General features: G+C 36.5%; 1 protein-coding gene across 1 annotated transcript in view; it reads left to right on the forward strand.

The window, feature by feature from the left end:
* Positions 1-24572, forward strand: part of DOK6 (docking protein 6) — a 259109-nt gene that overhangs the window by 204141 nt on the left and 30396 nt on the right. Inside the window, exon 7 of the mRNA XM_050891718.1 lies at positions 11237-11354. Within this exon, the coding sequence (XP_050747675.1) occupies positions 11237-11354 (118 nt within the window). The remainder of the gene's footprint in view (positions 1-11236; positions 11355-24572) is intronic.

Here is a 24572-nt window from a genome sequence, read left to right on the forward strand (position 1 = left end):
ATTGCTCTCTTAAAATGGCAACCATGGATTTCAAAAGGCTTAACTTACAGGGCATGTGGCCATGCAACTACAACCTCTACTACATCAAGCAACTTTTGCCAGGGGAAAAAAAACACCTGAGTTATTGTCAGAAAATGAAATTAAATGGAGAAAAATTGTCAGTTGTAGGATTTGTTAAGTTGATGCAAGTATGTTGAAAGATACAGCAATTTACAAACACTTCTCTGTTTCCCCCTTTCCAAACTGGGTTCCTGACTTGCAGCTATTTTTGCTACATTAGTAAATGAGCATCAGTAAGGAAGCAAAAATTTCGCTAGCTTCCTTTATGTGCAGAAATTTGGACTGTGATTTGGAGATTCTTGTCTCTCATTTTAATTTCTTTCTGGACCCCAAAAAAATATTTCCAAAGATGATATACATCATGTATATTTATTTAGAAGTGTGTGCATTGCTTTTGAATGATTGCTTATTGCAATTTTAAAACTAAGCAATGTCAAGAATTCTCTGGCTGTATCTGTCTATATACATGATCATGATGTGATCCCCATGTGTGTGGGCACACACAGTGAAAAAGAATAGCCTTTTATTTTTGTATTCCAGCTTCTCAGTTGATTTGAAATCTATAAAAGCCCACTAAAGGCAATGGAGCTACTGAAGTAAATATTAAATTAATAAATTACTTTAAATTAAACTAATATGTTTATTTGTATGTTCATATGCACAGGCATATTTTTTTAGCCCCCCCTGCCTACAAAAACATAGTATATTTCAAAGCTAAAACCTAATAATTTACATTCATGTACATTCATGTGCATTGCACATGTATAACTAGCCCCAGTATGTATGATTCAAGATGCATTTGTAATGTTTAAAAGTAACTAGTTAGAAGGAAGGAAAAGTGTTCTTTTGGAAGGTATTGAAGAGTCATCTAAGAGGGCTTTACTACATAATAGTAATTTTTATGTATTCTGGGTTTGCTATTTTCTTCTTAATTGAAATGTCTTTGTATGACATATAAAACTAACTTCTGAAAATGTCAGAAAGTAGAGGTCAGCAAGACTATGTGTATTACTGAGTACTGGAGTCACGCACTGATAAGCTTAATAAGGAATATTCATGAAAGGTTATTGATGATTATTGTTTCAGCAAGTATTCAGAAAATTGTCTTACTGTCATTTTATTAAAGTTCATTGGTACCAGCGATTTCTATATACTGAAATGAAGTAGCTAAAAGAAATGTGATTTCCACAAATATGTGTAATTGGAAACTACTGATCTGTTTTAGACAATAGAAGAAAAACTTCATAAGAAAGCTTGTGAGATCTAAGGCATTTGCTTTATCAGAAAGAATGAAACTCAGATAACTGTACAGTGAACACTCTTAATACAGATTCTAGCATTTTTTTGCCGAAATACATATGTAAGCCTTAGAATTCCAATTTTTCAGCCCTAGACTTACTCAGGTAAGGTTCTCCCAACTGGGGACATTTTGAGTTCATCCTTATTTCACCTCTCTTGCCACACGCTAGAGAGAGTTTTTGAAGTCTGTTCTCCACTGAGGGACATTTTTTCATGCCATGACTTTTACCATACCAGCTCCAAAATTGGCCAAAACAACTTCTATGAAGTCAGAAAGGCTGTCCTTCCAGTAGTCTCAAGTAAAATATTGAGGACTTCAGGTGTCCCAAATATCTCTTTAAGATATGTCATATCTTTTGGCAAGCAATACCAAGAAAAAACTCGCATAGTTTGAAATCTTCTCCAAAGCATACCAGGTTGAGGTCAGACACGAGCAGCTTTGTCAGAGAGAGGAACACCCAGCAGAGCAAGGAGAGTAAAAAAGCAGACAGAGGAAGAAGGACAAGACTTTGTAAGTCGGCACCAATGGCAAGCCTCATTATTTTTAACTTTGGCTTGACACACCTCATGAGAGAGAACCTTCTGGAAGACCATAAATCTCAGGTTGAATTCCCCAGAAAACGCTCCTGGTGAAGCATACCAGCCTTTGTGGACAGTCTCTTTCTTTGACCTCTCTAACTGATGCATTTCAGTTTGTTCTTTCCCACCCCAACTTACTTATCCCTACATTGTTCAGAAGATAGATCTGACACTCCCTTTTCAGTAAAACCTGCTCTATAATTTTGGAGATACTCATCACAGAATCACAGACTGGTTGAGGATGGAAGGGACCTCTGGAGGTCTTCTGGTCCAACCCCCCTGGCTCAAGCAGGGCCACCCAGGACCATGTCCAGATAGCTTTTGAATATCGCCAAGGTGGGAGACTCCACAACCTCCCTGGGCAACCTGTGCCAGCCCTCAGTCACCCTCACAGTAAAAAAGTGTTTCCTGATGCTCAGAGGGAACCTTCTGTATTTCAGCTTGTGGCCATTGCCTCTGGTCCTGTCACTGGCACCACTGGAAAAAGCCTGGCTTTGTCTTCTTTTCACTCTCCCTTCAGGTGTTTACAAACATTAGTAAGATCCCCCTGAAGCCTTCTCTTCTCCAGGCTGAACAGTTCCAGCTCTCTCAGCCTTTCCTCATAGGAGAAATGCTCCAGTCCTTTTCTCATCTTAGTGGTGCTTTGCTAGACACTTTCCAGCATGTCCATATCTCCCTTGCATTGGGGAGCCCAGAACTGGACACAGCACTCCAGGTGTGGCCTCACCAGTGCTGAGTAGAGGGGAAGGATTACCTCTCTTGACATGCTGGCAACAGTCCTCCTGATGCAACCCAGGATACTGGTGGCCACGTTTGCCACAAGGGCATCTTGCTGGTTCATGTCCAGCTTGATGTCCACCAGGACCCCCAGGTCCTTTTCTGAAAAGCTGCTTTCCAGCTTGGTGGTCCCTAGCATGTACTGGTGCCTGGAGTTGTTCCTGCCCAGGTGCAGGACTTTGCACTTCTTGATGAACTACATGAAGTTCCTGTCAGCCCGTTTCTCCAGCCTGTCGAGGTCCTTCTGGATGGCAGCATGACACCCTGGCGTATCAGCCACTCCTCCCAGTTTTGTAACATAAGTATATCTGCTGAGGGTGCACTCTGCCCCATCATCCCGACTATTAATGAAGACGTTGAACAGGACTGGACCCAGTATTGACCCCTGGGGTACACTCTTAGTTACTGACCTCCAACTGGATTTCATGCCACTGATCACCACCCTCTTAAGCCCATCCATTCATCCAGTTTTCAGTCCACCTCATTGAAATGGGCTGCTCATCCAACCCATACTTCACCAGCTTCTCCATGAGAATCCTATGGGAAACGGTGTCAAAGGTCTTCCTGAAGTCAAAGTTGACAATATCCACTGCTCTCCCTTCATCTACCAAGCCAGCCATTTCATCATAGAAGAGTATCGGATTGATCAAGCATGTCTTCCTTTTGGTGAATCCATGCTGACTAATCCTGATTACCTTCTTATTCTTCATGTGCCTGGAAATGATTCCCAGGGTTAGCTGCACTATCATCTTCCCAGGGACCGAGGTGAGGCTGACCAGCCTGTAGTTCCCTGGGTCCTCCTTCTTGCCCTTCCTGAAGATAGCAGTGTCATTGGCTTTCCTCATGTCCTCAGGCGCCTCTCCCAGTCGCAATGATGTTTTGGCAAACCAAATAACATCTCCTGTACTCTGCTGGCTACTATTAACTCCTTAATTCAGTGAAGACCACAACTCCTCCTAGTCCTTCCATCATTGACTTGTATTTTATATCATCTACTAACAAACACTCATAATGATGCACATAATTCACTGCTTGTTTTTTAGATGAGACAAAGCTGTAAATGAACATTTCAGTGATGAACTGCTTGAGATGAATGACCCCTAGAACGTATCTTTGAAGGTTAAGCTAATACCCTAGAGTTTAAGCTGATCTGTATCAGGGCATTCTATGCCACCCACCTTCACTTTAAGCATTCGTGAGTCAATGTGATGAACTGTTCTAGGACTGTGATTCATTTCCATTTTTGACTTGAATAAAACATGTAGGAATGTGGTGTTATTTTGGATTTTGCTTTTCAGTTTTAGGTGTTTTTTGCTCTGATCATCCCCATTTCCCATCTGGAAATAGCCATACCTTTAAACAAGTGTATCAGTACTGAGCACCTTCAAAAATCCTAGATTTTTACTTTTAAAACCTGAAGACTTTGCCCTGGGTGATACTGCTTAGTGAAATTATTTTATAGTTCCACACACTCTTATTCCCAAATGCTGTGTATTTTCAGGTCAGCAAATGTCCACCTGCAAGATCTTTTCTTTTGTGTTGTCCAGCATCTCTCTTTCATAAAAGCTTCCATTTCATGGTAACAGAAAGGACAATCAATATCTGCAAATAGTGTCTGTGCAATACTGGGTTCTCTATCATAAATATATATATGTATTTATTGAAGAAATTAGCTCAACCTACTAGCAATTTCTCCTATGTGTTAGAGACTCCTACCATTTAGTTGTGTTTGTTTCCACTAAGACATACTGTATAGTTAGGCTTGAAGTAGTCTCAGCTCTGTTCATGTCAGCATCATCTCCCATGTTATTAGGGAATGGTCTTATGCAATGAAAAATGGATAAAGTATTTCATATATTGCCTATGTTTAATACAATGGCTCAAACCTTGTAAAGGTGTAAGAACCTGACCTTCTACCTTCACAGTAATTAGTATAGTTTCCGTAGACAGGAAACTTCTTTCATGAAAGAAACAAAAACACAATTTTGTGACAGAATATAGGTGAAGACACACACCTTACTGACATTCAACAAATATAATCCCAATGTTCTGTAAAATCCAGCTACTTTTCTCCAACATTAATCCATTCTGTCAGACAACAGTGATCTGTTATGAGCTGCTTTTAGAGGAAAGAAAAAAACGAAAACAAACCCAACATATTTCTGCCAGAAAAAGAGCAAAATATCCCAATTCTCTCTATAGTGTGGCCAAGGAGATTAGAAAAAAAAATATCAGTCCCATTGACTCTCTCTTCAGAATGCTTTTCTTTCACCATTGCTTTATTATTCATACATAATGTTATTCCACCGCCAAAGAATAATCATCATCCACCTTGGCACTGTAAAGCGGTGTTATTATTTTGAGATTTTTTCCTCCATAATTGATTAAGAAACTCTCTAAAAGGTCATAACAAGGTTAGAATAGCTACTGAAAACCCAAATGCTAGAAATATATTATAAAGGCTGAAATCATTGAAATTACTTTCACAGCTATCTTTTCTATAAGTCTTTTTAGAAGACTTATGAGGTCATATATCGGTGGGGTTTTTGCCAATATTCTGTATTCTGTGAGGAACAGCAAGCTGGATAAAAATGTAAAAATAAACATAAAGCAGTGCATAGCAAATAAATAGTATGCTGATACCTATAACTGTTCATATTAATAGTAGGCACCTTTAAGTAATGAACACAGTCCAAATAACACATGACTGTTTTCTAAGCAAGCTAAGCAATCATGAACAAAGGGTTATGGGGAAATTATAACCAGAGAGTAATTATTAGTAACACATCACCAAAGGGAAGAATATTCTCATTGGAGTTTCGTAGGAATATATCCTGCATCCAGTTTTAAGTATTTTCATAGAAGTTCTGGATCAAGGCACAATCTAATTATTAGACTTCCAGATCTTACAGTTAGAAGACAATGTGGAAGTGGGTCAATGAAGAGATAGAATTCAAAATGACAAGCTGGAAATATTGTTTGAAACAGCAGAATAAAATTCAACAGAAACATAGGTAAAACTCTGTGCTTGAGAAGGAATAATCTGTTTCACAGTACTGGATGGGAGCTGCTTTTTGTAGAACAGGTCTTTTGTTCAACAAGTTGAACATGGGACAACAGTATCTGCTTTTGCAAAAAAGGCAAACATGACACCTTTTTCTTGATCATTACTGAATACTCATTTAAAAAAAATACTTCTTCCCTCCTGCTTGTTCTTTAACTCAGCTGATAGCTGAGCTGGTACCGCAGCTGATGCTACATTCTAGATTGTGTGATTCTTAAACTCTAGTATTTCACTGTGGGTACCAGTGAAATGAGTCTGTGTTATTCCACTGTCAGCTAATGGACACTTGAGAAGTGAAATGTATTTCTTGACCCCTCTTCCTCTTCAGGGCATAACACACAAAGCAACCTTCTTTAGAGTTATAAAGAAAAAAAAAAATCTAAATAGCGATATTTAATTCATATTTTCAGACTACAATTCTCATTAGTCTTCTGTGACCTAGTTCTCTTGCTATTTGTTTAAAGACTCAAATGAGAATGTGAAATGAGCTGGGGTTTTTTATCCATAATAAACTATCCCATTTCCAGAGCATATCTGTAAAAAACAAACTGTCTTTATTGCAGCCAAAAAACAGCATGTACTGTATATTGTTCAGTTCTTCTCCCCAAGTGAAATGTATTTTCTGTCACCTTCAGTGTTTTGACTTTTTTAATGCAAAAAAAATTAGAGAATAATATGCTAAACAGATCAAAGCTCACAACCCTAATACCTTTAACAGGCTCCATTCTTGGAATTGTATTCATTATTGATATCAGAGTAACAAATCTATTTAAGTCAATGGAGATGGCCTATGGGAATTAAAAGAAAATTTAGCCCTTAAGCCTTGTCTCATGAAAGAACAATAATGAAAAATATGGGGAACTACTTACAGTGACACATTAATAATTTAATTTTTTTTATTTCTATTTTAATCAAATAGTCCTTTAAGAATTATAAAGTTGTCACTGGCAATGCAAAGGCTTCATATGACTTAATATTTTGGATAATATGGATTTGGATATTGGATTTGGATACAGGAAAGAAATGTAATGTTCACTGCATGAAAGGTGTCTGATCAAAGAAAGATTCTGGGGGAAACTGTAGGAAAGCTAACTACTAGATATCTCATGTCAGATAACAAAAAGGCTTCAGTGATGGATCTTTTTTATATTCCCACCACAAAAATCTCTGAGTTGGTGTGGTTTTGATGTATGCATTTCTACTTTTCTTTTTGCCCAAGTTCTAATTACGTCATCATTTTCTCCCTCTTAAATTGGGCAAAAAAGTCTGGATTATGTTTTTAATTTCCTGAAGTCTCATCAGATTTGAGAAATATTTGTAGCAAAATCATTCTAGATACATGTTTTATTTCATGCTGCATTAATATATTATATATGTTTAATTTGGTATACTGTTTTTACTTTCCTCTATATTTCTATACCTAGATACCAAAGATAAGGTCAGTTCATAGATGTAAGACTGCAAAAAAAAGCCTCAGTGAAATCATACAATGGTTTGGGTTGGAAGGGACCTTTAAAGGTCATCTAGTCCAACCCCCCTGCAATGAACAGCGACATCTTCAACTAGATCGGGTTGCTCAGAGCCCCGTCCAACCTGACCTTGAATGTTTCCAAGGATGGGGCATCTGCAACCTCTCTGGGCAACCTGTTCCAGTGTTTCACCACCCTCATTGTAAAAAATTTCTTCCTTGTATCTAGTCTGAATCTACCCTCTTTTAGTTTAAAGCATTACCCCTTATCCTATCACAACAGGCTCTATTAAAAAGTCTGTCCCCATCTTTCTTATAAGCCCCCTTTAAGTATTGAAAGGCCACCATAGGGTCTTCCTGGAGCCTTCTCTTCTCCAGGCTAAACGACCGCAACTCTCTCAGCCTTTCTTCACAGGAGAGGTGTTCCATCCCTCTGATCATTTTTGCGGCCCTCCTCTGGATCCACTCCAACAGGTCCATGTCTTCCTTGTACTGAGGACTCCAGAGCTGGATGCAGTACTCTAGGTGGGGTCCCACCAGGGCAGAGTAGTGGGGCAGAATTACCTCAAATTCATTCCCAGATCAAAGTGTTTATTTCTTCTATGTGTCTGTGCTACCTCTGCCATTATGGGATCTTTCTGTATGGTTGATGCTAATGCATCTGAGCCTGTTTTGCCAGCTCCTGAGGACAATGTGCCAGTGTTGGAAGCAACAGCTGAACATTGGCCTCTTACATAAGAAGGGATCCATACTCAGAGATGTTGATTTAATTTTGTAAGTAAGTGGTAAATAAGCTTAAGGAGATAGGTGAAATAATTTTTAAAGATATTTTTTGAATTGTTGTAGTTACGTTAAATTAAGGACAGAAATAAATCTGTGCAGGAAACTGATGGTCTACATGTTTCAAGAAAAGAAGAAAATTAAAAGGTTATTTACTTGATTTTCCATAGTGAAATGTTCTCTGTTTGAGTTAGCTGATTCAGAAAAGGGTAGAGAAGTCAGGGTTGGTTTTTTTTTTCTGAGGTATAGCAAAAAGACAAAAGGGAAGAGTATCCAGGATAAAGTCTCTGAACTTATCTGGAGTGATCTCTTCCACTGGTCTGGAACACCAGAAGTCTGAAACCTGAGTGACTAATTATTTAACAAGTAAACAGTTCTGGTTCATCTTCCCTGATTCACAAATTGTTTGTTTGTTTTGTTTTTCTTTTTTAACATGGTTAACTACCAGAAGTTCATTTACAGTTGGGGAAAAGGGATTATGAAACAGTAGATCTCTGTACATTAAATTCTAATTTAACCTGTAATAATTTATATAGCAAAAAGCTATTTAATAGTATATGAACAATTGATTATATGGATGTGTATATGCCTGTTTTCTTCACCTTGGTTTCAAGTTTTTTATCTGAAACACCCACAGTCTCTAGAGAAAGTAAGTTTCTGTCAGTAGATTATCAAATTTTCTTTGAACACAGAAATATTTTTACAAACAGCAGTTTGTAGGAGTAAGCATTATGTCATTGTCAATTACATTTGACCAATAATGTTTTTTTTTATATTGATAAACAAGATAAAAAGCAAAATTGTAGCTAAGAGTGATCTAACAATTAGTAAGAATAACTTTATGGACAAATTAATGTGCTATTATATTATCATCCTTCATATAATATACAAGGTGATAAGGTCTTCAAACCCATGTGTTTATGTTTACATTTTAAAGTCTCAAATCAAAAACAAAATTCACAATGTATTTTAAAATGTTTGGGGTTTTTTTCTGAGGATGATATTTTAATAAAATAGAAATTGCATTTTCTCTCTGTGGAGTCCCCAAAGAAATGTAGTTCATCTGGTTCTATTGCAGTTAGCATATGGTGATACTTCTTGTCCAAAAGGTGGTATCAGAAGCTGTTCTTTAATTAGAGAATCTGAGGAAACAAAGTACTGTGAATGCTTGCAATGCTATCTTCTGCACTAGAGCAGTTCTTACCTTAATTGAGAATGGATTTTTTTTGCTGTTCTTTCAAAGCTTTAATGTGTGCATATAAAGTTCTTCTGCATCAGTGTTGGTCAGATCAGGCAGGAACTAATTACCTCAGATCACGAATAATGATATAACTTTAACCACTTCAATTCAGTCCATGGATTTAGCTTTGAGATAATGAACCATAGTCAAAGGGGTTACCTTTACTGGAATTATTTTTTTCAGAATGCATACTAATAAAAAGTTTTGCCTATTGCCTCAAGACTATAATTTCCCTTTTGGGTGAGTAAATTATGAATAAATCATCTCTGTATTGAAGTTACATGATTTTATTTATTTTTCTTACTCAACAAAGTTACCCTTGTTACTCTTGCTATACTAACATGGTAAAATAACTTAGAAGGTTTGTTATTGCCCTGATCTCCACAGTAAAGGAAATTCTCTGTATCAATAAACTTTAAATTCTCAAGTCTCCCTAAAAATAGGACTCCTGTGATAAGGATTTTGAACTTTTTTTAATGGAAGAAATGTTTCTGCAAGCGCTTTACTTCATGTTGAATAGCTTCCAGCGATGATCTGCACCACTGACAAATGAAATGTAATATTTGGCTATAAATGAGCAGAAAAGACATTATCTGTGGACAGGGAGTCATTTTGATGACAATTCTCAAGAAAACAACAACGAAAGTAGTTACAGTAGATTGATGTGAAGCAAAATATCTGCCACATATCAGTGTGTGTTAATACTCAAAAATGAAATAATTGTAGATTATTTAAATATAGATTATAAATTGTGGATACTATCTCTAAAAGGATTTTTCTTTTTATGACAGAATAACATGAGTTTGTACAGATGAAAATGGCTTTTTTAATTTGGCATTATGATTCTGAATGAGGAATCCTAGGAATTAATCATTAGTCTGCAGTAAATGATCCAGACCTTGAATCCCTTCTGCTCTGTAGCTGGACTCTCTGAAAATGTGGGTTTCTAGGCACACCCTTTCAGAGTACCACCGTCACCATCCTGGTGCCACTCCTGAAATTAAGAGGTTTTCCACTCTAAATCTTCACACATAGTTGATCCTTCAGTGTTGATCCTTCCAGGCATCCCCTGAAGAAATTACATGCCCCACGGCATCATCGTGATTTGTTAGATCCCACAAATTACTGATCGCATTTTATATTCTGTAAAGCCAGAGATACAAAAATTTTGCAGATGCATTCTCTTTTCTTGTAGACAGAGAAAGCATAAGTTATAAAGGTATATCCAAAGAAGTTGTCAGGATGCACAATCCTCCATCATTCTTTTTTTTCTATAGCCTAGTCTTGTCTTTCACTAACATCTACATTGGAGACAGAGCTCTCTTTAATAAAGTTTACATTCCCCCTGTCAGGTTTCTGTGCCATAGCTCTTGTACACATGGACACTTATCATGCAATTCACAGTTTCGGTTACACAGAGTCCCCAGACTGGGAAAATCTGCTCTTGAGGCTGTAGTCTGCTACTGGTGATGAGATGCCTCCACTTAAATGGAGGATCAGGGGATTAATGTCTCTTCATTGCTAATTCTCTGCTGGTTGTCTCAGATTCTCCCTTAGCATCTTTCCGGGTATTCAATCCACTATGCAGGTTAAATGACCAAAAAGAAATGTGATTGTAGAGGGGTTTAAGATTTCAGGCATATGCTAATCCATCATTATCGTAAAGTTAAAGAAGTAAATAACAAAATCCTGTCAGCAACAAGAATAGCTGTAGATAAATAGGGACATATTCCTATGTGCTAATATTAACCTGTGCTAATGAACCTATATACCCAAATATACTTTTGCAGCTTTTTCCTGAGCATTCACAGTGCTGATGCTTATAACACAGTTTAAATGATAGTATAAAACCGGTGGTAATTCAGGAAATAATATCTTCATAACAACATTGGTTCGATTTACAGTTTTGAGATTATCTATCAAGTTTGGTTATGTGCAATCTTCCATTTATGTTTCCTTTGGTTTTTAGCTCCAGACCAGTCTGTCTGAACCAATGACATTATCCAAGTCGATCTCACTTCCTCGTAGTGCATATTGGCATCATATCACCCGGCAGAACAGCGTTGGAGAAATCTACAGTTTACAAGGCAAGTTCCTTATAAGTAAATGCCATGTCCATTAGCTTCTTTCCATTTGACCAGAATTCATGCAAATTGCTTTTTATTTGCACTGGTTGTTTTCTCTCCATTTCATTTTATCAATTGTCAGGAACCTCAGCAGGATTCCCAAATTTACATAAAACAGGTTTCTTTTAGTCATTTTGTAAACTAATGGTGAAAATTATTCCCAGAATCACCACATAAAGCTGGATAGACAATTTGGCTCAATGTAGCTTCTCAGTAGCTAATGAATGTCAGGTTGTTTTAGTATTTTCTTCCAATAAGATTGTGTATGTATTTGGGCAACCTCAGGGTGCCCGATTAAATCTCCATAAAGTGGCTATATAAGTTGCAAGATTAAAACAAAATAATTCTAGGAATAAGAGCTATTCTTTGTGAATTTGCTTGGCGAATCATATATATGAACTGTCGATTTGACTAACTTACAGGCCTTCTGTATATACATATCATCTTTTTCTGTCTCCAGTTCTTTTTCATATGTTTAGATTCCAAGCTATTTGCTTAAGACTTTAAATGCTATAATTAACATAACTTGATGACGATGATGATGATTCACTGCTCTTAAGCTGAAATTGATTTGTATCTTTTAGGAAACTGAAATTATTGTTACATTTAAAATGTAGACCTTAGTTAATGGTATTGTTTTCACTTTTAAAAAATAACAGCTTGTCATAAACATATTCCTTTGTATTACTTGGAAAGGGCTTAAGGATTTCGTTTCGCTTCTCTCTTAATAATTGTTTGCATAAGCAATTTACATTTAGATAGGAGGTTAGAAACTGCTCACAAACAAAAGTACCCAATGCAAGAACACATAGTACATGTTTTCATGAAAATAAGTGAAATGCAGTATATAGATGAAAGACGTGAAGTGTTTTGTTTTGTAAATTATCACATAAATTAAAATCAGCAGGTGAGCTGTGAATTCATTAAAGGGTACAGCATTTGTTTCCTATCATCCCCCATACAACAAAGACGCAGTGAATTTCTAATCATGGTTATAGTCTTACAGTTAAATAACAGTAATGGAAAAAAGAATATAACCTTCCAGAAGTTGTGAAAAAAGTTGTGCTTGTAGATCACCTTAAAAATATTTATCATATTGCTGATATTTTTTCATGAACACAATAAGAATGAAAAAAAAATTATTTGTAGAGATGTTCGAGTTCCTCTTCTTATGTTCTTGATGGGTCTTGCCTTTGGCAAAAAGATAGTAAACATGTTATGATATACATGAAGTGAGGTGAATGTATGGAACATTGTTCATTCTCTGCAATCTTTTGTTTCTTATACATGGCCTTTGCAATAAAGGAAAGCAAAATGTGATATATCAAGTAATAGTTTAATATCTATACCAACTAGCTTTGCAGGACGCAACATATTGGAAGTGTATTATTAAAAAATGCAAGAATTTTACTTTTTGGAAGCATGCAGATTTTGTTCGCGCTTCCGCTGAAACATGGGACTAATAAATATTTCAGAACTGAAGATTTTCATTTCTCTTATATGTACTATGATGACTGAAACTTGAGAAAACGTGGTTGATTTCAGGAGAGACTAGTTCAGTTTTACCAGTGGGCTAAGAAGTGCATCCAGGAGGACAATTTTGTCTCCCTCTGGTTGCAAAGCTTTTACATGCAAGAATATTATTCATTATCTGTAATGAAGATCTCTTTGAACCTTCTGCTGCAAGGACTAATTAAATGCAATGTATTTGTACAGTAGCTTAAGGGAGCGCAAAGTACACCTTTTCGTCCTAATACCTGTTCATACTTGTAGTCTTTGCACAGCAGAGACCTACCAGTTGTCAAAGCATCAGCCCACAGATGCTTCATAGATGTAGGTGGACGGTGGGTAGCAAGGAATCAGATTGCGAACATCACTTCAACCCTCACCTTAGTACAGGAGCCAGCTGAAAGGAGCTGTTGCAGAGGGAAAAAATCACTTGCTGCCACTGTGATCTCCTCTGAACTTGAAAAGGTATATTACACCTTCAGAGAGGAGACGTTTTCTTTAGAGAATAATCCATCAAACTCAGTTCTGCACTTCATGTGTATTTATGACAAAGCTTTTTACATTCAAGAAACGAATTTGAAAATTCCACACATTCCTCTGAATATCTCGCAAACTCTAAAATGAAATAACTAGTGGTGTCTACCTATGTTCAGATTACTATCAATATCAATAAAGTAATAGCTGAACTCACTGTTAAGTACAGTGTAAAAGTGTTTCCATAGTGGCAATTATTTCAAACTTGCAGTCTGAAGTGACTAGAATTTAATTAATAACAGCTGGTGATGTATAAGGAGAAATGAATATGTGCTCATACCACCTTAGATAAATTGACTCTTCGGGAGTTATTTAGCAGTCAAATTTAACTTAATTGGTAGTGTGAGTTGATCTGATAATGAATATGCTGTAAAGTAAGAAGGTGGGGTATTATGTGGTGGTTTTTTTTTTTTTTAAAGACTACATTTCAGATGAGAAAAGGCAATTCAATAAATGGGTATGGGGTTTGTCATCCTCCATCTGCCCATGAGAACACTTACATGTAAAGACCTGAAAAGATTAAAATACAGAATAATAGTGCTAAAGGAACACAGGTTGCACAAAATATCCTAAAATGAAGTGGGCTGGTTTCTCTCTTTATACAGCATTTCTTCCATTTGTATCTTTCTTGCACTCTCAGTTCTTGATTGCACTGCTAAGACAAAAGTAGTAATTTACTTGTCTAATTAATCTTGTCAGTAGGAACAGCGTGGTGGTTGGCTTTTACCAGTGGCAGCACATCACTACCAGTATTCACTTCAAATTTTACGGTATAGTGCTGAAGGTTTGACAGTTTCCACCCGTGATCTGCAGCCGCTGTAGAGGTTGTGGCGTGGGGCCTCGTTAGCTGACACAGCAGTGCCCTTTCAGCGCTGTGCGTTGCCTCTCCTCTCCGTCTGACGTGACATCGGGCATGTGGCAAGCCCCACCGCTGCACAATATAAACAAAAGGGGAATTGCTGCCACGCCGGAAAACAGCACAAAGTTTTTACAGCCATCAGGTTAAATTCTGATCTAAACTTCTGTGTTGGAGTGATTTCACTTAAAATCCCAACTGATACCCATGGCTTTACAAATCACAATGCCTCTTTCTAAGGTGTACATATTAATAATCCAGATCTTGCCTTTAATTACAATTCAGAAATGAAAGTGTCCTTACAGACTTTTATCATAAAATAGTTTAAGTAACAGAGAAAAAAGAAAATTACTTATACATGATTTTTTGTGCACACATGAGTAAGACTTAAATGAATTGTATGTTTTCATGAATAATAGACAGCTCTCTGAAGAATTAGAGCCCAAAAGAAGATAACTTTCATTGATATATTATGCCCTCCTATACATCCAGGTTGACAAAAGCACAAAAATTACAAGCCAAGAGCACTGCTGTGAACTGAAATCATGGTTAAAAAGGAGAAAAATACAAGTATAAAAGCCATGTAAGCATGAAAAAGCCTCTGTATGTATCCTCATAAATCACTGTTTACTGTTATTACCTGGCATATGATTTAGCACTGTTTCACAAGATATTAAAAATCGAGAAACAAAGCACATGTCTTTTTATACAGCCAAGATAATAGATGGCATTAATGCATGATATGTTTTTAAATTTTGCATTTTGGGGTTTAAATTTGCTTAGGATGAAAAAAGGATTGCAGACTGAATTTTCAGCTAGCAGAAACTTAGTGTTATGTTTCTTGCTCTAGAGAATTTGGATAGTACAAATTTTAAACACAGTCAGTTTGAATATTATTAAACAAATAAGACCAAATAAAATTTTGGTATGGAAACCTGTATTAGCTTTTTGTATTGCAGTTATTGAAATCCCTGAGGAAATTATGTTCAGAAAATCTAATTACAGTCTGGCCTTTCTCCAAGACATTCAAAATTAAGAATCGTTTTCAATCACTCCTGTTGTATTTGAGTCTGGTTTGTATTCCTTATTTGGACTTTGGTTTTGCCATCCATACTCAAAGTGATGAGCACCTACCCACATAAGCAATCCTATTCACTTCTATGAGAGTACTCATGTGAAGGAATGTATATTTGTTTAAGAATTACACCAGGAACATCTTACATGTTTTCCTCTTAAAGAGAACAGTAATGCTTTTTTCCACAGCAAATTGCTTATCACAATTTGCTTATCACAAATGCTTACCACATTTTGTTGTAAACCCATAACAAAGTAAATAGATTACACTCAAAAATACTAAGATGCCTGCAAAGAGCTAGAGTCTCACATTTTCAAACTTAGTGAGGAACTTCGAGAAATAAAACTATAGTCTTCAATGAGACAGGACTTAAGCTGGAAGCATCACTTAAGCTTGTAAGTACATGTCAAAGTCAAAAACACACAGAAGTAAAAACTGGCCTCGATGAAGTCTGTAGGAATTTTGCCATTGATACAATTGTCTTTTGTATTGCACGCTAAAGATGCAAGAAAAATAAATCTGCTTTTGCAAATCAAAACAGAGGGAAACTCTGGCTCTTCTTTGGCCTCGGTAAGCAAGCCTGCATTGCCCCTTGTCTTTTAGCCTTGTTAAGTGAGAGCTCACCCTTCTCTTACTTTTGAATATATTTTAAGTAGAATAACATGTAGTGTTAACCCATTCAGCTAAAAGGTTTTGTACGTAAAAGGGAGACAAAGTCATACACAAATGATTTCTCCCAGCTACATAAGTTTCCAGCCTTTTCAAAGTAGAAGCTCTGATATGTCATTAAAAATAATCAGAGAATATTCAAGTTGCTAAATATTTAGAAGGGTTTAAATCATCCTGTTCAACCCTCCTTAGGCTAATTCTGCAGGAATTTCTGATGTGGGCTTCTGCAGTTTTCTGCAAATTGAAGTACGTAAAATGAATTGGAGGACATTCGTCATTTTGGCATTTCCATTGTTTGTTCATATGCCCAGCAACAGAGCACAGAATCCATTTCCCCATCTAATCTTGATGCCAGAATAATGTGAATTACATAACATGTTAGAATATATCTGTTATATAAACCTGATCACTCAGTAATGTTTCACTAAGTGTCTACCAACAGCTAAAGCTGAAATGCTTTATAGCCTACCACCTTCCCATTTCCTTTGCTGAATCTCATCAGGACTTTCACATTAGTAAATGAAGCCTATAAAATTTGAAGTATGAATAAAGGACACCTGAAACAAGATACTTATGAGTAGAAATTACGTAAGAGCTACATTATTTAAAATGACTGTATTATGTGGCTTCTCAAGACTTACGCAGTAGATTTGATCCTTTCCTCTTGAGCTTTGAAATTCTGTGCAAAATAGTACATCACTAGACTGATTTTAAAATGGCATATTGAAAATGGGAAGTGTCTTACTCAGAAACTAGTAAAGAAGAACCTCATTTTGTTCAGCAGTGATTGCTATAGCTAATTAAGAGCATTACTGACAAGCTCTAAAGAGTATCTTGACATATTCCCTTTCATTCTGATAAATGGTTGCTGAGGTAAGAGGTTCTTACAGTTATGAGCCATGAAAAATAGGGGGCAAAAGTCAAAAAAGATTAATAAAGCATATTCTGTTGTCAAATTCAGAAGTTCTGATTTCATTTAAGCACTATATTGTGATGCCCTTTCTCTCAGAAGATGGTCCTCCAGTGAGATCACTTGTCAATGCAGTTATTCTGTGCTAGACTAGAAAGCGTAGAAGTCACTGTGGTCTCAAGTTACAACTGAAAGCCCAAACAGTGTAAGAAGAGCAGTTAAATATTGGCTGATTGCCTCCTCTCCTCTGCAAAAACCAACAAATATAAGTTCTTCAGTGCAAACTACACAAATTCTTAGTTATAAATCTCTTTTGATGTCTTAGCTTAATGACCTCATGAATATGTGAGACACTAGCTCCTCACTCACTGTTAGTGTGAGAAGCAAATCAAGCTTTGCCCCTAGCTTAACTTAACCGAAACCAGGAATCTTCACTCTGAGTTAGCTTAAGACTTAACTACAGTTATGCTACAGTCATTTGATCTCTCTGCTGTATCATAAAATTCACGGATCTGCATTGTATCATGAGAGCTGTAGTTCAGTGAAAGAATATGTGTAGTGGGAGAACAGGCATAGCCAGCTCCACTGATGTTAACTGTCGGCTGGTATTGGATTGTCTGAACAAGAAGGGTTTGCTATGTTACATCAAAGAGAAAATCGAAATATTTGTCAAAGGTCAATTTTGTGAAAACTGCTCTTTTCTATTAAATCATTTCACCAATAAATCCAGAGTGCTCAAGCTATGACTATCTTGTGTTAAGTATGTTATCACAGTGAGAATCAAGAAGTTTGTCAGTTCATTTTTGTAGTGTCAAACAACTGAAATATTTCTATGCTGACAAACCAGATTTTCTAGTCAAATTATTACTCAAAATCCTGGATGCATTAAACCCCATTTAAAACAATTCGGGGAAGGGGGAAGCCTGCATATTTGTGAAAAAAAAAACCTACCTGGGCAAAAAGATGTCTTTTCTTTAGTATCTATTTGCATGAACTGTTTATACTTCTTTGTGTTTCAATAATTATTTTTAAATAAGGTAAAAATTATTGAAATTGACACTTCTATAGAACGTGTTCACAAAATTTTGTATAATCTAGAAACAACGTAAGTTTTGAAAATAGGCTGTGTAATGGGAAGAGTGGGGGGATGTTAATAATATCAGCTTTGCCGGCAGTAATGAGGAAAGAAGCCAAGCCCAAGGATTTCAAGTGCAATTGATTGTGTTCTACTTCAAGTGGAAAAAAGATCCAACCCCCTCCTTCACATTCTAATGTTTATGACATAAAATGGGATCATATAAATATATATTTAACTGCTTGTCTGAAGTGACGTAACATTGACCTAGCTGCCTGTTAGTTATTATGAAGTTTAAAATATATTTGTTACAGAAAGAGTATCGTAAGATCTCAAATACATTAATCTTAAGTTTCTGTAAGATTGTCTTCTATGTGTATCTCACTTCACTAATATGCACCAATATTATGGTGACAAAATTTGTGGCAAACAACATACAGTCTGTTGTTAGTACAGACCTATTTATTTTCATGGTAAGGCCAATTTAAGCACAATGGACACCCTACTCAGTATGTTCAGTTTAATCGAGCTGTAAGAACATATACTTTATAACTCCATAGTGAATTTCAGCTGTGCAGAACTGATTAAAAAATCATAGTATTATTCAGTAGAGAGAAAAAAAAGTTCAGAAAATCTTAGAACATCTTTCATTCTCTATTTGTTCAAAAAAGCCTTTTCATCTTGGTGAATTCTTATATCCTGCCAACTTTTTATTTGATCAAAATGATACATTGTAAGAAACTAACATAAATTTCACAGAAGCAAGAACTGTGAATAACAATGGGAATTTCCTCCCAATGCAGAGTTAGCAAGATTTCACCAAAGCGAAAGTTTTTCATCTTTTCCAAAACTGAAGTCTGCCAACTCCTTGCAGTTCCATGTTTGAGTACTAGAAGTGAGTTTGCTGTTTAGCTGCTGGATACTTGTTTATCTTTCAAAATTCTTTGAAGATGCTATTTGGGAAAGGATTTTAATCAAAGGCTCATTGCCCTGAGTTTAAGAAAAAATAAGATATTCTGTTATAAAGCTATATGGAAGTCAGGAAAATGCAATACCAGACTGGGAGAGAGATAAGAGAGAAAGGACTTGGTAGAAACCAGAGGAAGGCTGGAGTTAGCGGCTCAGTAGTGTATTCACTGCAGGCTCTGGAATTTACATTATAAATATCAAAAGCTCTGTCCTTCCCTACCTCTAACGAAAAATGTCCACACGAGGATTCAGTGCAGAGTGGCAGAGCAGTATACCGTAAAGCCATACCTATCCTGACTGCAGACGGTACAGGTGAGGTCCTAAGTGGAATGAGGCTTTTCACTGTTCAGCAGCAAACACCTTAACTGGAGAGTGAGGATGAAATTAAAAGATCCTTCCTACTCTCTTTAACAACTTAAATATTTATGTTATTGCTGCTAGGCCAAGTTTACATGCAGCAGGACTGTGCCATAGTTATTTTCTCTGACCTGGTAGTGCGTGTGACATAATGTGGCATGGGTGGTTGTGTTCCCAGCAGCGTCCTGCCTCCTCCTGTGTGCAGTAATGCCATCCCTCTGCCCAGCCCAAGGAAGTGAAGGAAATCCAGCAGCTTGCAGGGGGAGGCACAGCTTGTCCCCCTGTGCCGCTGGGGCTGTTCTGCCCAGGGTCTGTGGACTGAGGAACTAAGGATGCATCTTCTCTCTGCCTCTTGTCCACCACCTTGGACTTTCATCCTCACTCAGGGTAGAAAGCAGGGTCTTCTCCAACCCACCTCTGTCCCTGGGAATAATCCTTGGTGAGGGCTGCCACTGCCAGTAATGAGCCCCCTTTTTTCTCTCCAAACTCTGTTGAGCCCTATATAGCCACCGCAAACTGTTCCCAAAGCTGTTTGATATGAGCTGAACTAGGTGCAGCTTACTTATAGTCACTATTATCACGCACTCAAAGTAAAGCATCTACTTTATTAATTGAATACTTAGTTGAGAATTAGCTAATTGCGCACAGATGTGTTTTCAACTTACAGAAGACACATGGCTAGTTATTTATATCTATACCACTGTTTTTATTTTTTCTGAATGAAATATAATTAAAAGAGGATTTTGATCAGTCATTTGGTTTCAGCTTCCAAGAAAAATACTCTTCCCTGGCTTATAACATTGCTCATTGTTCTTGCATTTGACTAACTAGCATTTAAATGCTATCAGTTTTATTCTTTTCCACACTGTACTTCTTTAAAATTGTCATTACTGGGTATGGTGCTTTTTCATGGAAGTTAGTGAAAACTGCATGAAGCAAGTTTTCATTTTTACCTCATTTTGCTACTTTTCCACACATCTGTATAAATAGATAACAATAACGGAATGTTTTCTTCCTAAATACCTATTACACACATTCCAGAGTAGCATCTCTGTGTCCATACACTTGCCTGCTTTTTTGCTAAAATAGGAACAAGTCTTGCTTTTTGATAAGGTTTCTGCATACTGTGTTAGGGTGTCTAATGGGAAGTTGTCAGATTTCCTAGTTTCTTGGTCATGGACTGATGGCATCAAACCAGGAAGGCAGGTACCCAAATGTGCTTTCTATCTCCTCTCTTCGTGTGTGGACATCCCAAGTTTTGGGAATATTCACAAGCAATGTTGTTGCTGAAAGTACAGTTCAGAGCTTGTTTACATAAGTGTTGAAGCTTAAATTTTAATTTGAAAAAGCCTATTCTCGTTGTAATTGTTATAAATGCAGCATCAATTTAAATGATTGATTTTTGACAGACTTTGGCCACTTGTTTTTATCCATTATTGCTGTTATACTGTTCCAGGATGTCTCAGCAGGTTTTCAGCGCTTCTGTTTGTGAGATGACAGTCCTATCATCACCAAACATTTGATGTCACAAGCATTTTGTGATGGAAAAGATAACCTGTTCTGGGTTAGGAACTAGAAATGTATTTCATTCAGTCTTGTCAACTGTCTCATTATTCCCCATTCATCAGAGCAGGTATTTAATTCTGGGAAATAGCTCAGCAGTTTTTCATCTCTTTCATGCCACTTATAGAAACACTTTCCTCTGATCAAGTATGTGCATTTTGGTTTAAGTGTCAATCTGTTTGTGAAGTCTTGTTTTTCTCCTAACTGTCACCATATATTAACTAAGACAACCCATTTTTAACAAATAAATGGGGGGTGGAAGGGGGGGACAGGAACAACAGGGCCAGGGCAGCAAATACTGAACATTATCTGTACCAGTGTATGATTTTTCAGTCCTAATATATACTGGTTTGTATGCACTGGTAATGCCTTTTGACTCTCTAGGATACGTATGAGAAGGTCTCTTCTCAATGCCTGTGGCTGCAAAATTCTTGTAACTTCTAGACCATAGATCTTCTGTTCATCTACTGTAAGAATGAGGAAACGGGATTTTTCTTGAGCTTCTTTATCATTTTGTACTATTTCCTGATTTGCTGGCCAGCATTTCAAAGCAAAGAACTACTCCATCTTACACTCATGGATTGGACCAGCACCAAGGTGTCTTAGGGCTGAAGAAATATAAAGAAAGGCTCAAGATGCCTCTTCATGTACTCTTATTACCTTAGTTGTACTTCAAACCTTGTATTGAACTGTAGGAATGAGCCATAAATTTTTCAGTGGTGTTTATTGTGTAATAAAATACCAAAGAGGGGGACAGTTTAAGCTGTTGTCTTCAAGGTGTGACTGGTTTTTTGCTTACACTGCAGAAAATCAGGAATGTTGCCAGGGACGTGAATGACATTATGCTAGTGCATAACTACTATGAAAAGGGAAAATGTACAGAAAATTTGAATAGTATCATTGTTATGAATATAGGATACTTACCTATTTTGCTTATTTAAATGTTCAAAACCATGCAAGACGCAAAAGAAAACCTTCAAAACTAGACAAGAAGGAGAAGTTAATTTGTTGTCAAGGCATTGGTCCTCAGCTGTTGCAAGTCATCCTTGCTCATGAAAAAAAACAAATTCTGCTGACCTAGACAAGATGAAAACCTTTCGCTATAACTCATGTCCACAGATCACTGTAGCATAAACAGGACCCCTACTTTTGAGCATTTCTTCAGTGGCCCGTATAATTATGTAGAGCCTTTTTGACTGAAGTTAATCTTTATTCTGATAGTCATGGATCTCTGTTGGATTTTTACATGGTAATGTAGATGCATTTTATATGATAAAATATCTGCACATTTGCTTTGGACTTAAAAGTCATCTATATGAAAGAGATTTCTTTTTCTTATTTTTTTACATTGATGTGATTAGACAAAAAAAAATAAACTGAGAATATCATTGCAACTGTGGAAATGGTTTAATAAAGCCTTCTCGGTACCATCACATAGCATGAAATTGTCCCAACACATATACTGTCGCAGTATAAGTTAATACCTAGAGAATGGGTCCATACCATTACATTGTCAGTAAAGCAATATTCAGCCTCAACAGTAGGGGAGTGATGATGCCCTTATCTCCCTGAAAACAGCCCTTAGTCAGTAGGAGCTCTAAAGCCAAACTCTGTGAGTTGCTGCTTGAAAGTATTTTTTATCCAGAAGTGATAGACAGATTTAGCTTTGAACCCTGTTTTTGCTGACCTCAGAGGAGTAAATTACCTTACTCTTAGAGGAGGTATGAGTCACCATCTGACTGCACGGCATTTGCAGTTTTCACCTGCCTGAGGAAGAATTATTGAAACCTAACAATTATTCTGGCATCTCTCATCTGACAGCCAAGCACTGTTCTTTGACCATAATGCTAGAATGTATGTACAATTTTAGTACATACTGTTTGAAATTTGTTGTTTCTAGAAGTGGCCACTGAAGCCATTAACCCATGAAGAGAATTTTTCCTAGGAGAAAATTATTCAGAATTAATTCATAGCATTTTATTTGAAATGGAAATATTTATATATATTTCACTTACACAAATGTACTTATAAGAGTGAAGTTTTTCCACATAGTTACAAGTGGGTTTTTTTGTCTGGAGTTTTACTAACAGAAACTTAATACAAAACTCATGGATATGAGTATATCAGTCATTCCCCACATATCTCATACAAAATTGTTAACAGAATTTTTAAACCTACACAGTGAATAAGCAAACAAAAAAGTATTATGCAGATCAAAATTAAATATATGATTGTAGATAAGATGTGCATGCTAAGACAAACCATGTTATAAAATGATCATTTCAGCATGGAAAGTTTCATATATTAACATACATTACTTTTGGATGCATTGTTGTAACACAGATGTTATTTCAATGTGAAATCTCTTCTAAACTGTATAGCTAAAATATATCAAGATGTGCAAGATCCTGAATACGTACATTATATGTCTTGTAAATTATATATTCAGTTCTAAATAGCTGCAAACTTGAATCCAACTCACATCCAGGAGTTTTTTTCTCACAGAAGTGTGTGTTAGATCAAAAATATCATTTAGTGAAAACTGAAGTTAAACAGAAAGCCATATTATCTATCGTATTTTTTACATATGTTTACCAGACTTCACAGACATAAAATATGTGGCCAGGTACAGCATATTGCAAATCTCTTTACACCTTCTGTGTCAGCCATTTGTCTTTTATGGGTTGCCCAATGTACATTATGTTCCTGTTAAAATCTTTTCTCACTTCTTTTCCATGTAACATTGTTTTCATTTCTCATAGATCATAAGTGGATTTATTCCCTATTATTCAAATGTCTATAATATGCAAATAGTTGGTAACAATTAGGTCCAGTATTCCTGATTATGTGACAGAACAAAATGAGTGCCAGATCCCAATCTGTTGTAGATCAGCATAGCTCCGCTAAAGAGATGGCCAAGTGTGTTAGCTAAAGAGATTCGTATTTCTATTCTTAGCCTACATAATATATCAGAAAAGTTTATTCCACCACAGTTAGGTGTCCTTTATATGTTATTATTCTGTACTTGTACTATCTGCTCATAAATGCAATGTTTAATAGTTACCATTTTAAAGTGCTAAAAATATTTTTCGTTTGAAACTCATTCTTGTCATCCTAAAGTTTCTTTTGCTTAGCAGATGGATTTATGTTTTGTTTTGTATGCCAAACTATGACTTAATTTTTTTATGTTGGCATTATGGCTATGTGCAAAACGATATTGCTGGTAAGTATTTGCTGTCCGCTAAATCTAGTGTCTGTGGAAAGTGTAATAGACACATTGATTGCCACATGGTAGCTGGAAGCCTCTTTCTAAGGACAGGCACTTCAGGCACAAAGACAAAAAGAAACATTTTCTGATCTGGATGGTCACAATGAAAGAATTACGGTTATCACAATATTGCACCTTTAGACCGAAATGCAGATACCTTTGACAAGAGTTTTCTATAAGGTGATAAAGGAATTCAGGTCTTTCATATTCACTATGACCATCAGTACACTGAAAAATGAAGTGAAGGAGCAAGAAAAAAGTCTACCTAGCAGTCCAAGTTCAGTAATATTAATGAGCAAGTCTACCTAGCAGTCCATGTTCAGTAATATTAATGAGCATTGTTAAGTTGAAAGACTTCATATCTTCAAGTGCTAATGTAATGAAAGATGTTAGT

This window comes from Gymnogyps californianus, chromosome 2 (genome assembly GCF_018139145.2).
Source record: "Gymnogyps californianus isolate 813 chromosome 2, ASM1813914v2, whole genome shotgun sequence".
In the NCBI taxonomy this organism is placed as follows: domain Eukaryota; kingdom Metazoa; phylum Chordata; class Aves; order Accipitriformes; family Cathartidae; genus Gymnogyps; species Gymnogyps californianus.